The 12,366-nt window shown below is 46.1% G+C and overlaps 1 protein-coding gene across 5 annotated transcripts in view; it reads left to right on the forward strand.

The window, feature by feature from the left end:
- Positions 1 to 12,366, forward strand: part of kif16ba (kinesin family member 16Ba) — a 290,426-nt gene that overhangs the window by 30,107 nt on the left and 247,953 nt on the right. For all 5 annotated transcript variants that reach the window (XM_085981640.1, XM_085981641.1, XM_085981643.1 and 2 more), the window contains exon 3: positions 8,556 to 8,669. In XM_085981640.1, the coding sequence (XP_085837766.1) occupies positions 8,556 to 8,669 (114 nt within the window). The remainder of the gene's footprint in view (positions 1 to 8,555; positions 8,670 to 12,366) is intronic.

Raw genomic sequence — 12,366 nt, forward strand, 5'->3', positions numbered from 1 at the left:
CCCCAACAATATCCAAAGCAGTATATCTGTTTGAGAGGGGGATGGGCACAGGGGACCCCTGCACTACCTGCCTGCGCCTACTACTCTGCCTGGCGGTCACCCATTCCCTTCCTGCCTGTGCAGCCTTTACCTGCGGTGTGACCAACTCCCTAAACGTGCTATCCACGACGTCCTCAGCATCGCGAATGCTCCAGTATGTATCCATTCGTAACTCCAGCGCCGCAATGCGGTCTGCCAGTAGCTGCAGCTGGATGCACTTACCGCGCATGTGGTCGTGAGGGATACAGAAAGTGTCCTTGATTTCCCACATGGTGCTGGAGGAGCATGCCACGGGGCCGAGCTGTGCTGCTATGACTTACCCTTTAATTAATTCAAATTAAATTAAATCAAATCAATACCACTAATTACACTACAATTAAATTATATACTCAAGGGCCCTTGTTTACTAGCACTCCCCGCTACACAACGGAGACTGTAGAAACTATAAACCACAAAAATTAAGACCTTCTAAACTTTATAAACTATTAACCTTAACTGTCAAACTTTAGAGTAGTATAAGTACTCACCCAATCAGCTGCTTCCTCTTGCCTGTGTCACGTTTTGAATCGTGACGTGTCTCTGGAATGCTGCCGCCGGTCTGTGAGATTGATAAGTCTCTGAGGAAAAAGCCCACGAAAGTGAGTTCAAATACTCACTGTGCTGCCGCTCTCCTACTGCTCCCGACACCGATCTCTTCTGGGGGATTAAAATCTGAGTTGGAGGTGGAGAAATCTGCGAGTTAGTCTAGCGTTGTGTGGGCCGAGGTCGCGCGAGCCTTCATTTCAACTCTTCTTTGCAATCGTGTGGAGCTGCCCTGTGTTGGTTGGAAGTCGCTAGCGCGTTTGAAAAAAGAGACTTTTTTCCCCCTGATTAAACTGGTTGAGACGGGGAGGGGACGCCGTCAATGGAGAGAGTGCGCATGCCCCGTAGCCTTGCCGGGGGTTGGGGGGGGGCGCGGGGTGATGGAAAGAGGGGCAGAAAGTAAAAGAGACTTTCTGGTCTCTGGGCCTGTGGCAAGTCTGTACTAATCGAGATCCGGCGTGACTCTCTCTGTATTCAGTCTGAGTTAGTAAAATAGCTAAAGATGTTATCACAATTTTCTTCATGCCTCAGACTCTGCGCTTTATATTCATGGCCATGTGCTTCTCTGACGGACCGATAGGCCTAATCTGGGAGTTTGTGTCCTTTGAGACACCACTGGCTATTTATGAAAGGGTTGGGGTGGGGGAGGTAAGAGGGGGGCTACCTGTGTCACTAAAGGATTTACAGTGATGAGATCAGGTGGGTAAAGTTGCTCAGGGCCCTGTTTATTTTTCCATTTCTCATGTACCATCCACCTCTGCTATTACTGGTGCTGTTAATTCAAGTTGCTGGCTTTCACCGCTGTGTTGGGTTTGGTATCGAAATAAGGGGGATGTTCTGTTTTTGAAATGGAGGCTGTGGACCTGGAATTTTAGTCCAGTCCAACTGTGTGCACAAAACGAGCCTGTAGTGAACACTCTGCTTGTTGGTCCTGGTTCATTTCCTGTTAAGCAAATGTTGGAGCAGACCTTGGGCAGCAAATGGGCACATAATGTAAATTTAGTATGAAAACAGAAAATGGCAGAAATACTCAGCAGGTCAGGCAGCATCTGTGGAGCAAGAAACAGAGTTAATGTTTGCTGCCTGACCAGCTGAGGAGTTCCAGCATCTATGGTATTTTGCTTGTGTAAATTTGGGACTTAATAAATCCTTCTTTACATAAGGTATAATAGCTAATTTTTATACAGATAACATAAAAGCATGCCATGCCATACATTGATGTACACAGGGTTTCCTTATCTTGTTGAAAGTCAAAACAAATGTGAATTCTAATTTATCATGGAAGTGCTGGTAACAGATAATTTGCATCAAACAAAAGGTGTTAATTCGTTTTATACTTCAAAGAAACAATCAACTGCACCGGGAATGGTAGCATAGTCATTATGTTACTGGACTTGTAATCCAGAGGCCTGGACTAATGATCATGGCAGCTGGGGAATTTAAATAAATTAAATAAATTTGGAATAAAAAGCTAGCATCAGTAATGGTGACCAACTATCTGATTGTTATAAAAACCCATCTGGTTCACTAATGTCTTTTAGGAAAGGAAATCTGCCGTCCTTACTTGGTCTGGCCTATATGTGACTCCAGACCCACAGCAATGTCGTTGACTCTTGACTGCCGTCTGAAATGGCCTAGCAAGCCACTCAGTTGTACACAATCGCTACCAATAACAGTAATAAGAATAAAACTGGACGGACCACCCGGCATTGACCTCCGCACCGGCTTCAGACATGACAACGGTGCACACAGCCCAGTCGATTCTGCAAGTCCTTCTCACTAACATCTGGGGACTTGTGCCAACAGCATGACATAGTCATACTCACAGAATCATACCTTTCAGCCAATGTCCTAGGTTCCTCCTTCAGTATCCATCCCACCGACAGGACAGACCCACCAGAGGAGCCGGCACAGTGGTATACAGTCAGAGGGAGTGGCCCCGGCAGTCCTCAACATTGACTCCGGACACCATGAAGTCTCATGGATTCAGGTCAAGAATGGGCAAAAAAAACTTCTGCTGTTTCAGCAGCTGCGGTAGGTGGTAAACCGTACTCCTCCATGTTGAACACCACTTGGAAGAAGCAAGGGCACAGAATGTACTCTGGGTGGGGGACTTCAGTATCCATCACCAAGAGTGGCTCGGTAGCGCCACTACTGACCAAGCTGGCCAAGTCTTGACGGACATAGGTGCCAGACTGCTCTCGCCTGGTTCCATTTTTATCTATCTAATCGTAGCCAGAGAATCACCTGCAATGGCTTCTCTTCCTGCTCCTGCATCGTTGCCTCTGGTGCCCCCAAGGATCTATCCTTGGCCCCCTCCTATTTCTCATCTACATGTTGCCCCTTGGCGACATCATCCGAAAACACAGCGTCAGTTTCCACATGTACGCTGATTACACCCAACTCTCTCGACCCCGCCACAGTCTCTAAATTGTCCGACTGCTTGTCCGACATCCAGTTCTGGATGAGCATAGATTTTCTCCAATAAAATATTGGGAAGACCGAAGCCACTGTTTTCGGTCCCCACCACAACCACCGTCCCCTAGCCACTGACTTTATCCCTCAGAGACAGAGGAATGGGAAACAAGGATAGAAGCAACAGACAGGAAGGAGAAAAGCAAAAGTGGCGGGCAGAGAAGTCAAGGGTTTAAATCAAACATGGCCACAGTAAATAATAGTTCTAAAAGGTCTGAGTGTTTAAAAAAAAAAAAACAAGCCTGAAGGCTTTGTGTCTTAATGCGAGGAGCATTCATAATAAGGTGGATGAATTAGCTGCGCAGATAGATGTAAATGGATATGATATGATTGGGATTTAGGAAACATAGCTCCAGGGTGACCAAAGCTGGGAACTCAACATCCAGGGGTATTCAATATTCAGGAAAGACAGGCAAAAAGGAAAAGGAGGTGGGGTAGCATTGCTGGTTAAAGAGGAGATTAACACAATAGTAAGAAAGGATATTAGCTCTGATGTGGAATCTGTATGGGTAGAGCTGAGAAGTGTCCTTGTGCACCAGTCGCTGAAGGTAAGCATGCAGGCGCAGCAGGCGGTTAAGGCGGCAAATGGTATGTTGGCCTTCGTAGCGAGAGGATTCGAGTACAGGAACAAGGATGTCTTGCTGCAGTTGTACAGGCCCTTGTGAGACCACACCTTGAGTATTGTGTGCAGTTTTGGTCGCCTTATCTGAGGAAGGATGTTCTTACCATGGAGGGAGTGCAGCGAAGATTCACCAGACTGATGCCTGGGATGGCAGGAATGACATATTAGGAGAGATTGGGTCGATTGGGCTTATACTCGCTGGAGTTTAGAAGAATGAGAGGGGATCTCATTGAAACTTATAAAATTCTAACAGGACTAAACAGACTAGCTGCAGGAAGGATGTTCCCGATGGCGGGGGAGTCCAGAACTAGGGGTCACAGTCTAAAGATAAGGGGTAAGCCATTTAGGACAGAGATGAGGAGGAATTTCTTCACGCAGAGAGTGGTGAACCTGTGGAATTCTCTACCACAGAAGGCAGTGGAGGCCAATTCATTAAATATATTCAAGAAGGAGTTAGATATATTTCTTAAGGCTAAAGGGATATGGGGAGAAGGCAGGGACAGGGTACTGAATTTGGATGATCAGCCATGATCTTATTGAATGGCGGAGCAGGCTCGAGGGGCCGAATGCCCTACTCCTGCTCCTATCTTCTATGTGTCTATGTTTCTCCCTAACGTCTGTCTGAGGCTGAACCACACTGTTTGCAACCTTCGTGTCATATTTGACCCTGAAATGAGCTTCCAACTACATATCCGCAGCATAACTAAGACCGGCTATTTCCACCTCAGTAACATCGCCCGTCTCATCCGCTGCTGAAAGCCTGATCTGTGCCTTTGTTACCTCTAGACTTGACTATTCCAAAGCACTCTTGGCTGGCCGCCCACTTTCTACCCTACGTAAACTTGAGGTCATCCAAAACTCGGCTGCCCGTGTCCTAATTCGCACCAAGTCCTGTTCGCCCATCACCCCTGTGCTCGCTGACCTACATTGGCTCCCAGTTAAGCCACGCCTCGATTTCAAAATTCTCATCCTTGTTTTCAAATCCCTCCATGGCCTTGCTCCTCCCTATCTCTGTAATCTCCTTCAGAGATATCTGTGCTCCTCTAATTCTGCCCTTTTGAGTATCCCTTAAAACCTACATCTTTGACCAAGCTTTTGGTCATCTGCCCTAATTTCTGCTTGTGGCTTGGTGTCAACTTTTTTGTCTTTTAATACCCCTGTGAAGTGCTTAGCGGCGTTTTACTACTTTAAAGATGCTATATAAATACAAGTTGTTGTTGACTCGGACTGCGGCAGGTATGAGAGAACCAACAGGAGGGAAAAACCTACTTGACCTTGCCCTCAGCAAACTACCTGTCACAGATGCATCTGTTCATGACAGTATTGGTAGCAATGACCACCGCACAGTCCTTGTGGAGACGAAATCTCATTTTCACACTGAGGACACTCTCCATCGTGTTGTGTGGCACTAACCACCATGCTAAATGGGATAGATTCAGAACAGATCTAGCAGTCTCAAAACTGGGCATCCATGAGGCGTTGTGGGCCATCAGCATCAGCAGATTTGTATTCCGCCACAATCTGTAACCTCATGGCCCAGCATATCCCTCACTCTACCATTACCATCAAGCCAGGGGACCAATGAGGAGTGCAGAAGAGCATGCCAGGCGCAGCACCAGGTGTATCTAAAAATGAGGTGCCAACCTGGGGAAGCTGCAACGCAGGACTACATGCATGCTAAACAACGGAAGCAGCATGCTATAGACAGAGCTAAGAGATCCCACAACCAATGGATCAGATCAAAGCTCTGCAGTCCTGGCGCATTCAATCGTGAATGGTGGTGGACCATTAAACAACTAATGGGAGGAGGAGACTCTGTGAATATCCTCATCCTCCATGATGGCGGAGCCCTGCATGCGCGTGCAAAAGACAAGACTGAAACTTTTGCAACCATCTTCAGCACAGAAATGCCGAGTGGATGATCCATATTGGCCTCCTCCTGATGTCCCCACCACCACAGAAACTACTTCAGCCAATTCGATTCATTCCACGTGATATCAAGAAATGGCCGAATACACTGGATACAGCAAAGGCTATGGGCCGAAGACTTGTGCTCCAGAACTAGCTGCGCCTCCAGCAAAGCTATTCCAGTACAGCTACAGCACTGGCATCTACCTCACAATGTGGAAAACTGCCGAATTATGTCCTGTCCACAAAAAGCAGGACAAATCCAATCCGGCCAGTCTACTCTCAATCTTCAGCAAAGTGATGGAAGGTGTCGTCGACAGTGCTATCAAGTGGCACTTATTCACCAATAACCTGCTCACCGATGCCCAGTGTAAGTTCCGCCAAGACCACTCTGCTCCAGACCTCATTACAGCATTGGTCCAAATATGGACAAAAGAGCTAAATTCCAGAGGTGAGGTGAGTGACTGCCCTTGACATCAAGGCAGCATTTGACCGATGTGGCATCAAGGAGCCCAAGTAAATCGGAATTGGTGGGGGTGGGGGGGGGACTCTCTGGTGGTTGGAGTCATACCTAGCACAAAGGAAGATGGTTATGGTTGTTGGAGGCTAATCATCTCAGCCCCAGGACATCGCTGCAGGAGTTCCTCAGGGCAGTGCCCTAGGCTCAACCATCTTCAGCTGCTTCATCAATGACCTTCCCTCCAACATAAGGTCAGAAGTGGGGATGTTCACTGATGATTGCACACCATCAACATCCTGGGGGTCACCATTGACCAGAAACTTAACTGAACCAGCCACATAAATACTGTGGCAACAAGAGCAGGTCAGAGGCTCGTTATTATGCGGCGAGTGTCACACCTCCTGACTCCCTAAAGCCTTTCCACCATCTACAAGGCACAAGTCAGGAGTGATGGAATACACTCTCTCCTTGCCTGGATGAGTGTTAAGGGCAGAAAAGGGGAAGACTTTCTGAAGTGTGTTCAGGAGAACTTTCTTGATCAGTATGTTTCCAGCCTGACGAGGGAGGAGGCATTGCTGGATCTGATTCTGGGGAATAAGGTAGGTCAAGTGGAGCAAGTGTCAGTAGGTGAACATTTAGGGAACCGTGATAATAGTATCATAAAGTTACTTCAGTTACGTTGATGGACTGGAGAAGCTGGGGTTGTTCTCCTTGGAGCAGAGAAGATTGAGAGGCGATTTGATGGAGATGTTCAAAATCATGAGTGGTCTGGACAGAGTAGATAGAGGGAAACTGTTCCCATTGGCAGAAGGGTCAAGAACCAGAGGACACAGATTTAAGGTGATTGGCAAAAGGACCAAAGGCGACATAAGAAAAAACTTTTTTACGCAGCGAGTGGTTAAGATCTGGAATGCACTGCCTGAAAGGGCGGTGGAGGCAGATTCAATCACTGCTTTCAAAAGGGATTTGGATAAGTATCTGAAGGAAAGAAACTTGCAGGGCTATGGGGAAAGGGCGGGGGAGTGGGACTAGCTGATGTGCACTTGCAGAGAGCCAGCACGGGCTTGATGGGCCGAATGGCCTTCATGCTGTAACCATTCTAGGAGGTGCTGTTCCAACAACATTGAAGAAGTGTGACACCATCCAGGACAAAGCAGCCCGCTTGATTGCCACCCCCATCCACCACCTTAAACATTCACTCCCTGCACCACCGGCACACCGTGGCTGCAGTGTGTACCATCTGCAAGATGCATTGCAGCCACTCGCCAAGGCTTCTTTGGCAGCACCTCCCAAACCTGCAACTTCTACCACCTAGAAGGACAAGGGCAGCACGAGCATGGGAAGACCATCACCTGCCAGTGCCCCTCCAAGTCAGGATGGTGGTTAAGTTGGAAATATATCGCTGTTCCTTCATCGTTGCTGGGTCAAAATCCTGGAACTCCCTCCCTAACAGTACTGTGGGAGTACCTTCACCACAAGGACTGCAGCGGTTCAAGAAGGCGGCTAACCACTACCTTCTCGAGGGCAATTAGGGATGGGCAATAAATGCTGGCCTTGCCAGCGATGCCCACATCCCAGGAACGAATAAAAAAATTAAAAAAAAATGCTTGCAAGTTTGATTTTGGATCCTATGCACATCTTGTGCAAGATTGAAAAAAAATTCAAACTCAAAACTCAAACCACTGCTTTACTAAGAATTTGTTAGTTGTACAAAAACCCATTTCTGTTTGAAAATATGTCATCGACCAGAAACGTTAACTCTGTTTCTCTCTCCACAGATGCTGCCTGACCTGCTGAGTGTTTCCAGCATTTTCGGTTTTTATTTCAGATTTCCAGCATCTGCAGTATTTTGCTTATGTAAATTTAGGACTTAATAAATTCTTCTTTATGTAAGATCTAATAGAACTATTAATAACTAACTAATTTCTATACAGAAAAAATACGTGTTACAGGGGGTTCGCGGAATTTTTATAACATGAGAAGGGGCGCCTCCTTAGCAAAAAGGTTGAGAACCCCTGGCTTAAAGTATAACCGTGAAATGCTGAGAATATTGCTACAATAAAAACCATGTGCATTGATATCCCTCTGTTTTCTTTTCAGTATTGAACACCAAAATAATTTCAATGCAGCGTAAGCACTTTTCCAGAAATGCTTTGGTGTTCAAAGCATTCGGGGAAAGGGCAGGGGAATGGGACTAGCTGAATTGCTCTTGCAAGAGAGCCGGCATGGGGCTTGATGGGCCGAATGGCCTCCTACTGTGCTGTTATGATTCTATAAAATATTGCACTGGTGACTGAACAGTGTGTTCTAGTAAAGTACCCTGTTCTATTGGCAATGTTGAACTGTGGTGAAAAGTGTTTCTATCCAAAATGAATGTACTTTATTTCACCTTGTATGTAAAAACATTTTATCAATTTCCAATGATAACTTTGAAGATTTTAATATGATTTTTTTCCCCCCTCTCAATAGATCCCAGAAGGAAGTTCAGGAGATTCTGGACGAGAGCGGCTAAAGACGTTTACGTATGACTATTCTTACTGTTCTGCTGATTGCAGGAGTCCCAAGTTTGTGTCTCAGGAAAGGGTATGTTTTTCCTATGATGATCAGATGCACTTTTATTTCATCATCTCCCTACCCCACAAAAAAATTGAGGCATAGATCATAATAATGCAAATAATTGAATACAAATTGTAATTGCAGGATAGAGTACAAATTTGAAAAGCCTCTAGTGAGAATAGAGATCAGCGGTTCATTTTACAATAGAGAAGTAGTAATGTGGAACAGATTCTAAGCAAAATTTGTGGTTGCCATGTCTTAACCTCTTTTTAAAAAAAAAAAACCCAGAATATCTGTAAAAATGCAATTCAATGATGCAAGGATAAATACAGGGGACACTGCATGGAATAAAATGGTCATGTACTGCTGTAGCCATGCAACTAGTCAGAATTGTATGCATGAGTTAAAGTTGGATTAACATCCTGGAGTTCTACTTGCACATCTTTGGGGGACAGCAGGAAATTTCAGAGGTTATTTTGTTGGAGGTTTGCCTGGTGGGGAAGCGGGTTGGAGGTTGGTTGTTTACTTTGGAGACTGAGGGCTGGATTTTCCTCCAATATACTGCCTGATTTTGGGTACTGTAGCAGCTCATGATCAAAAGATAGGAGGCTTACCGCCATATCCCAACCTCTACCAGCACTCCTCTTGATTTTCCGCCCTCAAAATTCTTTTCCCCAGCCCAGCAGGGGAGATGGCTGGCATGTAAATAATGGCAGGGATATAGAGCACAGAAGCCTGCCTGATTTCTCTGTCTTTCTGTGACTACTGCAGCTGACTCTAGAGACCGCCAGGAGAAGGGGTGGCAATAGCCCCTGGGGCATTGATGGAAGGTGTGCTTGAATGCCTTTTCAGAGGGGGGAGGTCCCATTAGTGGGCGCCTCTTCCCCACCCCTTTACCCGATGAAAGCTTCAGCCCAGTCAGAGATCTAAAAGCAAAATTGGGTGTAGAGCTTCAAGTCCCTTTTTAAATGTTTTGGTCCTCCTCTTCTGTTGCTGCAGCAGGTATCTCAGATTTTACAGCCTGACAGCAGCCGGTTACTAGATAAGCGGCCATCATGGTTATCTGATTGTAGCCTGTGAAGGAAAAAAAAATTGTATTTATTCTCTGGAAGAATAGGATTGATACATGTTTAACAATGTATTTGTTCTCTGGATGTCGGCAAGGCCATATTTGTTGCCCTTTTCCAGTTGCTCTGAAGTTGGCAATGAGCCTGAACAATTGCAATCCTTGTGCAGATGACAAGTTAGGTAATGAATGCCAAGATTTTTATCCAGCGATGATGAAGGAACAGCAATGTATGTCGGGATGGTGTGAGACTTGGAGATGATGGTGCTCCCATGACATTGCTGTTCTCATCACTCTTGGTGGTAGAAAAAGCAGGGCTAGAACGTGTTGTCAACGTAAGCTTGGTGAATTGCTGCAGTGCAACTTGTGGATAGTACACTTGGCAGCCACAACATGCAGGTGGTGGATATTGAGTCCAGTGGCAAGGGCTCTAATCAAGAGGACTGCTCTATCCTGAATAGTCTTGAGGGTTGTTGTGGCAGTACCATCTAGGTGAGTTAGTATTGCTTTGTACTCCTAAATTGAGCCTTGAAGATGGTGGAGTGTTTTTGAGCAATCAGGTGAACTCTTTCTCACAGCGTACCCAGCTTTCCTGTGTTATTGATGAGCTGGTCCAGTTAAAGGTCTGGTCAGCGATGTTGATAGTGCAGTATCTCTGCATTGGTGATACTGTTTAAGGTCAGGCAGGTGGTTGGGCCTTTTCTTGCTTCTATTTTCTTTTGATCTTGTGTTGGAAAACTTTGTTTATCAACTATTAAGGTTTAATTATATCATAAGTATGTTTTAAAAGAAAATTATGCTAGTCACATCTTTTGTATTTCTGAAACTAGAAAACCTACAAAGGTATCGAGGGATAGGGCTGGAAGGTGGAGTTGAAGTAGAAGATCAGCCATGGCCTCGAATGACCCATTCCTGCTGCTATTTCTTGTTATTTTCTTATGTAAATGCAGCAAAAGGAAACCAAAAAAGACTAAAATAAAAACTGGTACCATATATGCATAACTAAATAATTTTGTTTCCCTTAATCCTACCAGTGTTTTTAAACAGTGGTAGTCACTAGTTTGTGCGAAAACCACAATTATACAAAAATAACCCTCGCAATGCATGAAGTCTAGTTAAACCGTTTACATCAGTGACCAAAAGCTGGAAATCATCAATAAAGACAGAGAAAATGTTGGAAATATGCAGCAGGTATGTCAGCATCTGAAAGAAAAAGATAGATTCAGTTCAAACAGCAAGCGAGAGTCTAACCACCGCCCCTTGACATTCAACGGCATTACCATCGCTGAATCCCCCACCATCAATTTCCCGGGGGTCACCATTGACCAGAAACTTAACTGAACCAAATACTGTGGCAACAAGAGCAGGTCAGAGGCTAGGTGTTCTGTGGCGAGTGTCTTACCCTCTGACTCGCCAAAGCCTTTCCACCATCTACAAGGCACAGGTCAGGAGTGTGATGAAATACTCTCCACTTGCCTAGATGAGTGCAGCTCCAACAACACAAGTAGCTGGACACCATCCAGGATAAAGCAGTCAGCTTGATTGGCAACCCACCCACCACCTTAAACATTCACTCCCTCCACCACCGGCATACCGTGGCTGTAGTGTGTACCATCTACAAGATGCACTGCAGCAACTCGCCAAGGCTTCTTCGGCAGCACCAACCAAACCCACGACCTCTACCACTAGGGCAGCAAGCGCATGGGAACACCACCACCTCCAAGTTCCCCATCAAGTCACATACCATCCTGACTTGGAAGTATATCGCCGATCCTTCATCGTCGCTGGGTCAAAATCCTGGTACTTACTCCCCCAACAGCACTGTGGGAATAGCTTCACCACATGGACTGCAGCGGTTCAAGAAGGTGGCTCACCACCACCTTCTCAAGGGCAATTAGGGATGCCCACATCTCGTGAACGAATTATAAAAAAAAAGGTTCTGACCAACAATTCCAACAGAAGGGATCTCTTTCTCTGATGCTGACTTACCACAGCTTTTCCAGATTTTACATTGAGCCAGAATTTGCTGTCAAAGTAATGGTGAGGCTAATGACACTCGCCATTATTTAAGCACAAATGCTACACCAACTTCAGGCGAGTGGCAGATACGCAGTTAAATATGGAAATCCTAAAGTTGCTGTCTGAGTTACACCGCTCCATCGTTAACTTCATGAAAGCGGCATCTGAGGAGGCATACACAAATCCGCCGACCTGGAAGGAGAAGGCAGCTGAAGAGGCAGCAGCAGAGAATAAAGAACACGGGACCCGAGGACAACGGACCTGGAAGGAGACGGCATCTGAGGAAGCATACACAAATCCGCCGAATTCCAAAAGAACAGCAAAAGCAAGGAGTGACGTCACAGGACTGCAAGTAGGTTATTGGTGGGTGAGTATTAGCATTTTATTCTCTCTCTAACGTCACTAGATAAACTAATTAATGGCCCAGACTTTCCAATCGCAGGCCTCCCGAGGGCAGAGGGCTGCGATCTGGAAAAATCAGTGCCCTTGCCTGAGGGCTCCCGGGAGATGCAGAGTTCCGCTGCTGGGCCTCTCCAAACTGCCGGTGCGCAGGGCCCACGTATCCCGGGGCGCAGGTAGTTCGCAGCATCCCTAGGATCATGTGGGCCATGGGGAGCCAAAGAAGGGAATCTCTCCAAC

The sequence above is a fragment of the Somniosus microcephalus genome, chromosome 3, assembly GCF_052327205.1.
Source record: "Somniosus microcephalus isolate GS21.2 chromosome 3, FLI_Smic_1.0, whole genome shotgun sequence".
In the NCBI taxonomy this organism is placed as follows: Eukaryota; Metazoa; Chordata; class Chondrichthyes; order Squaliformes; family Somniosidae; genus Somniosus; species Somniosus microcephalus.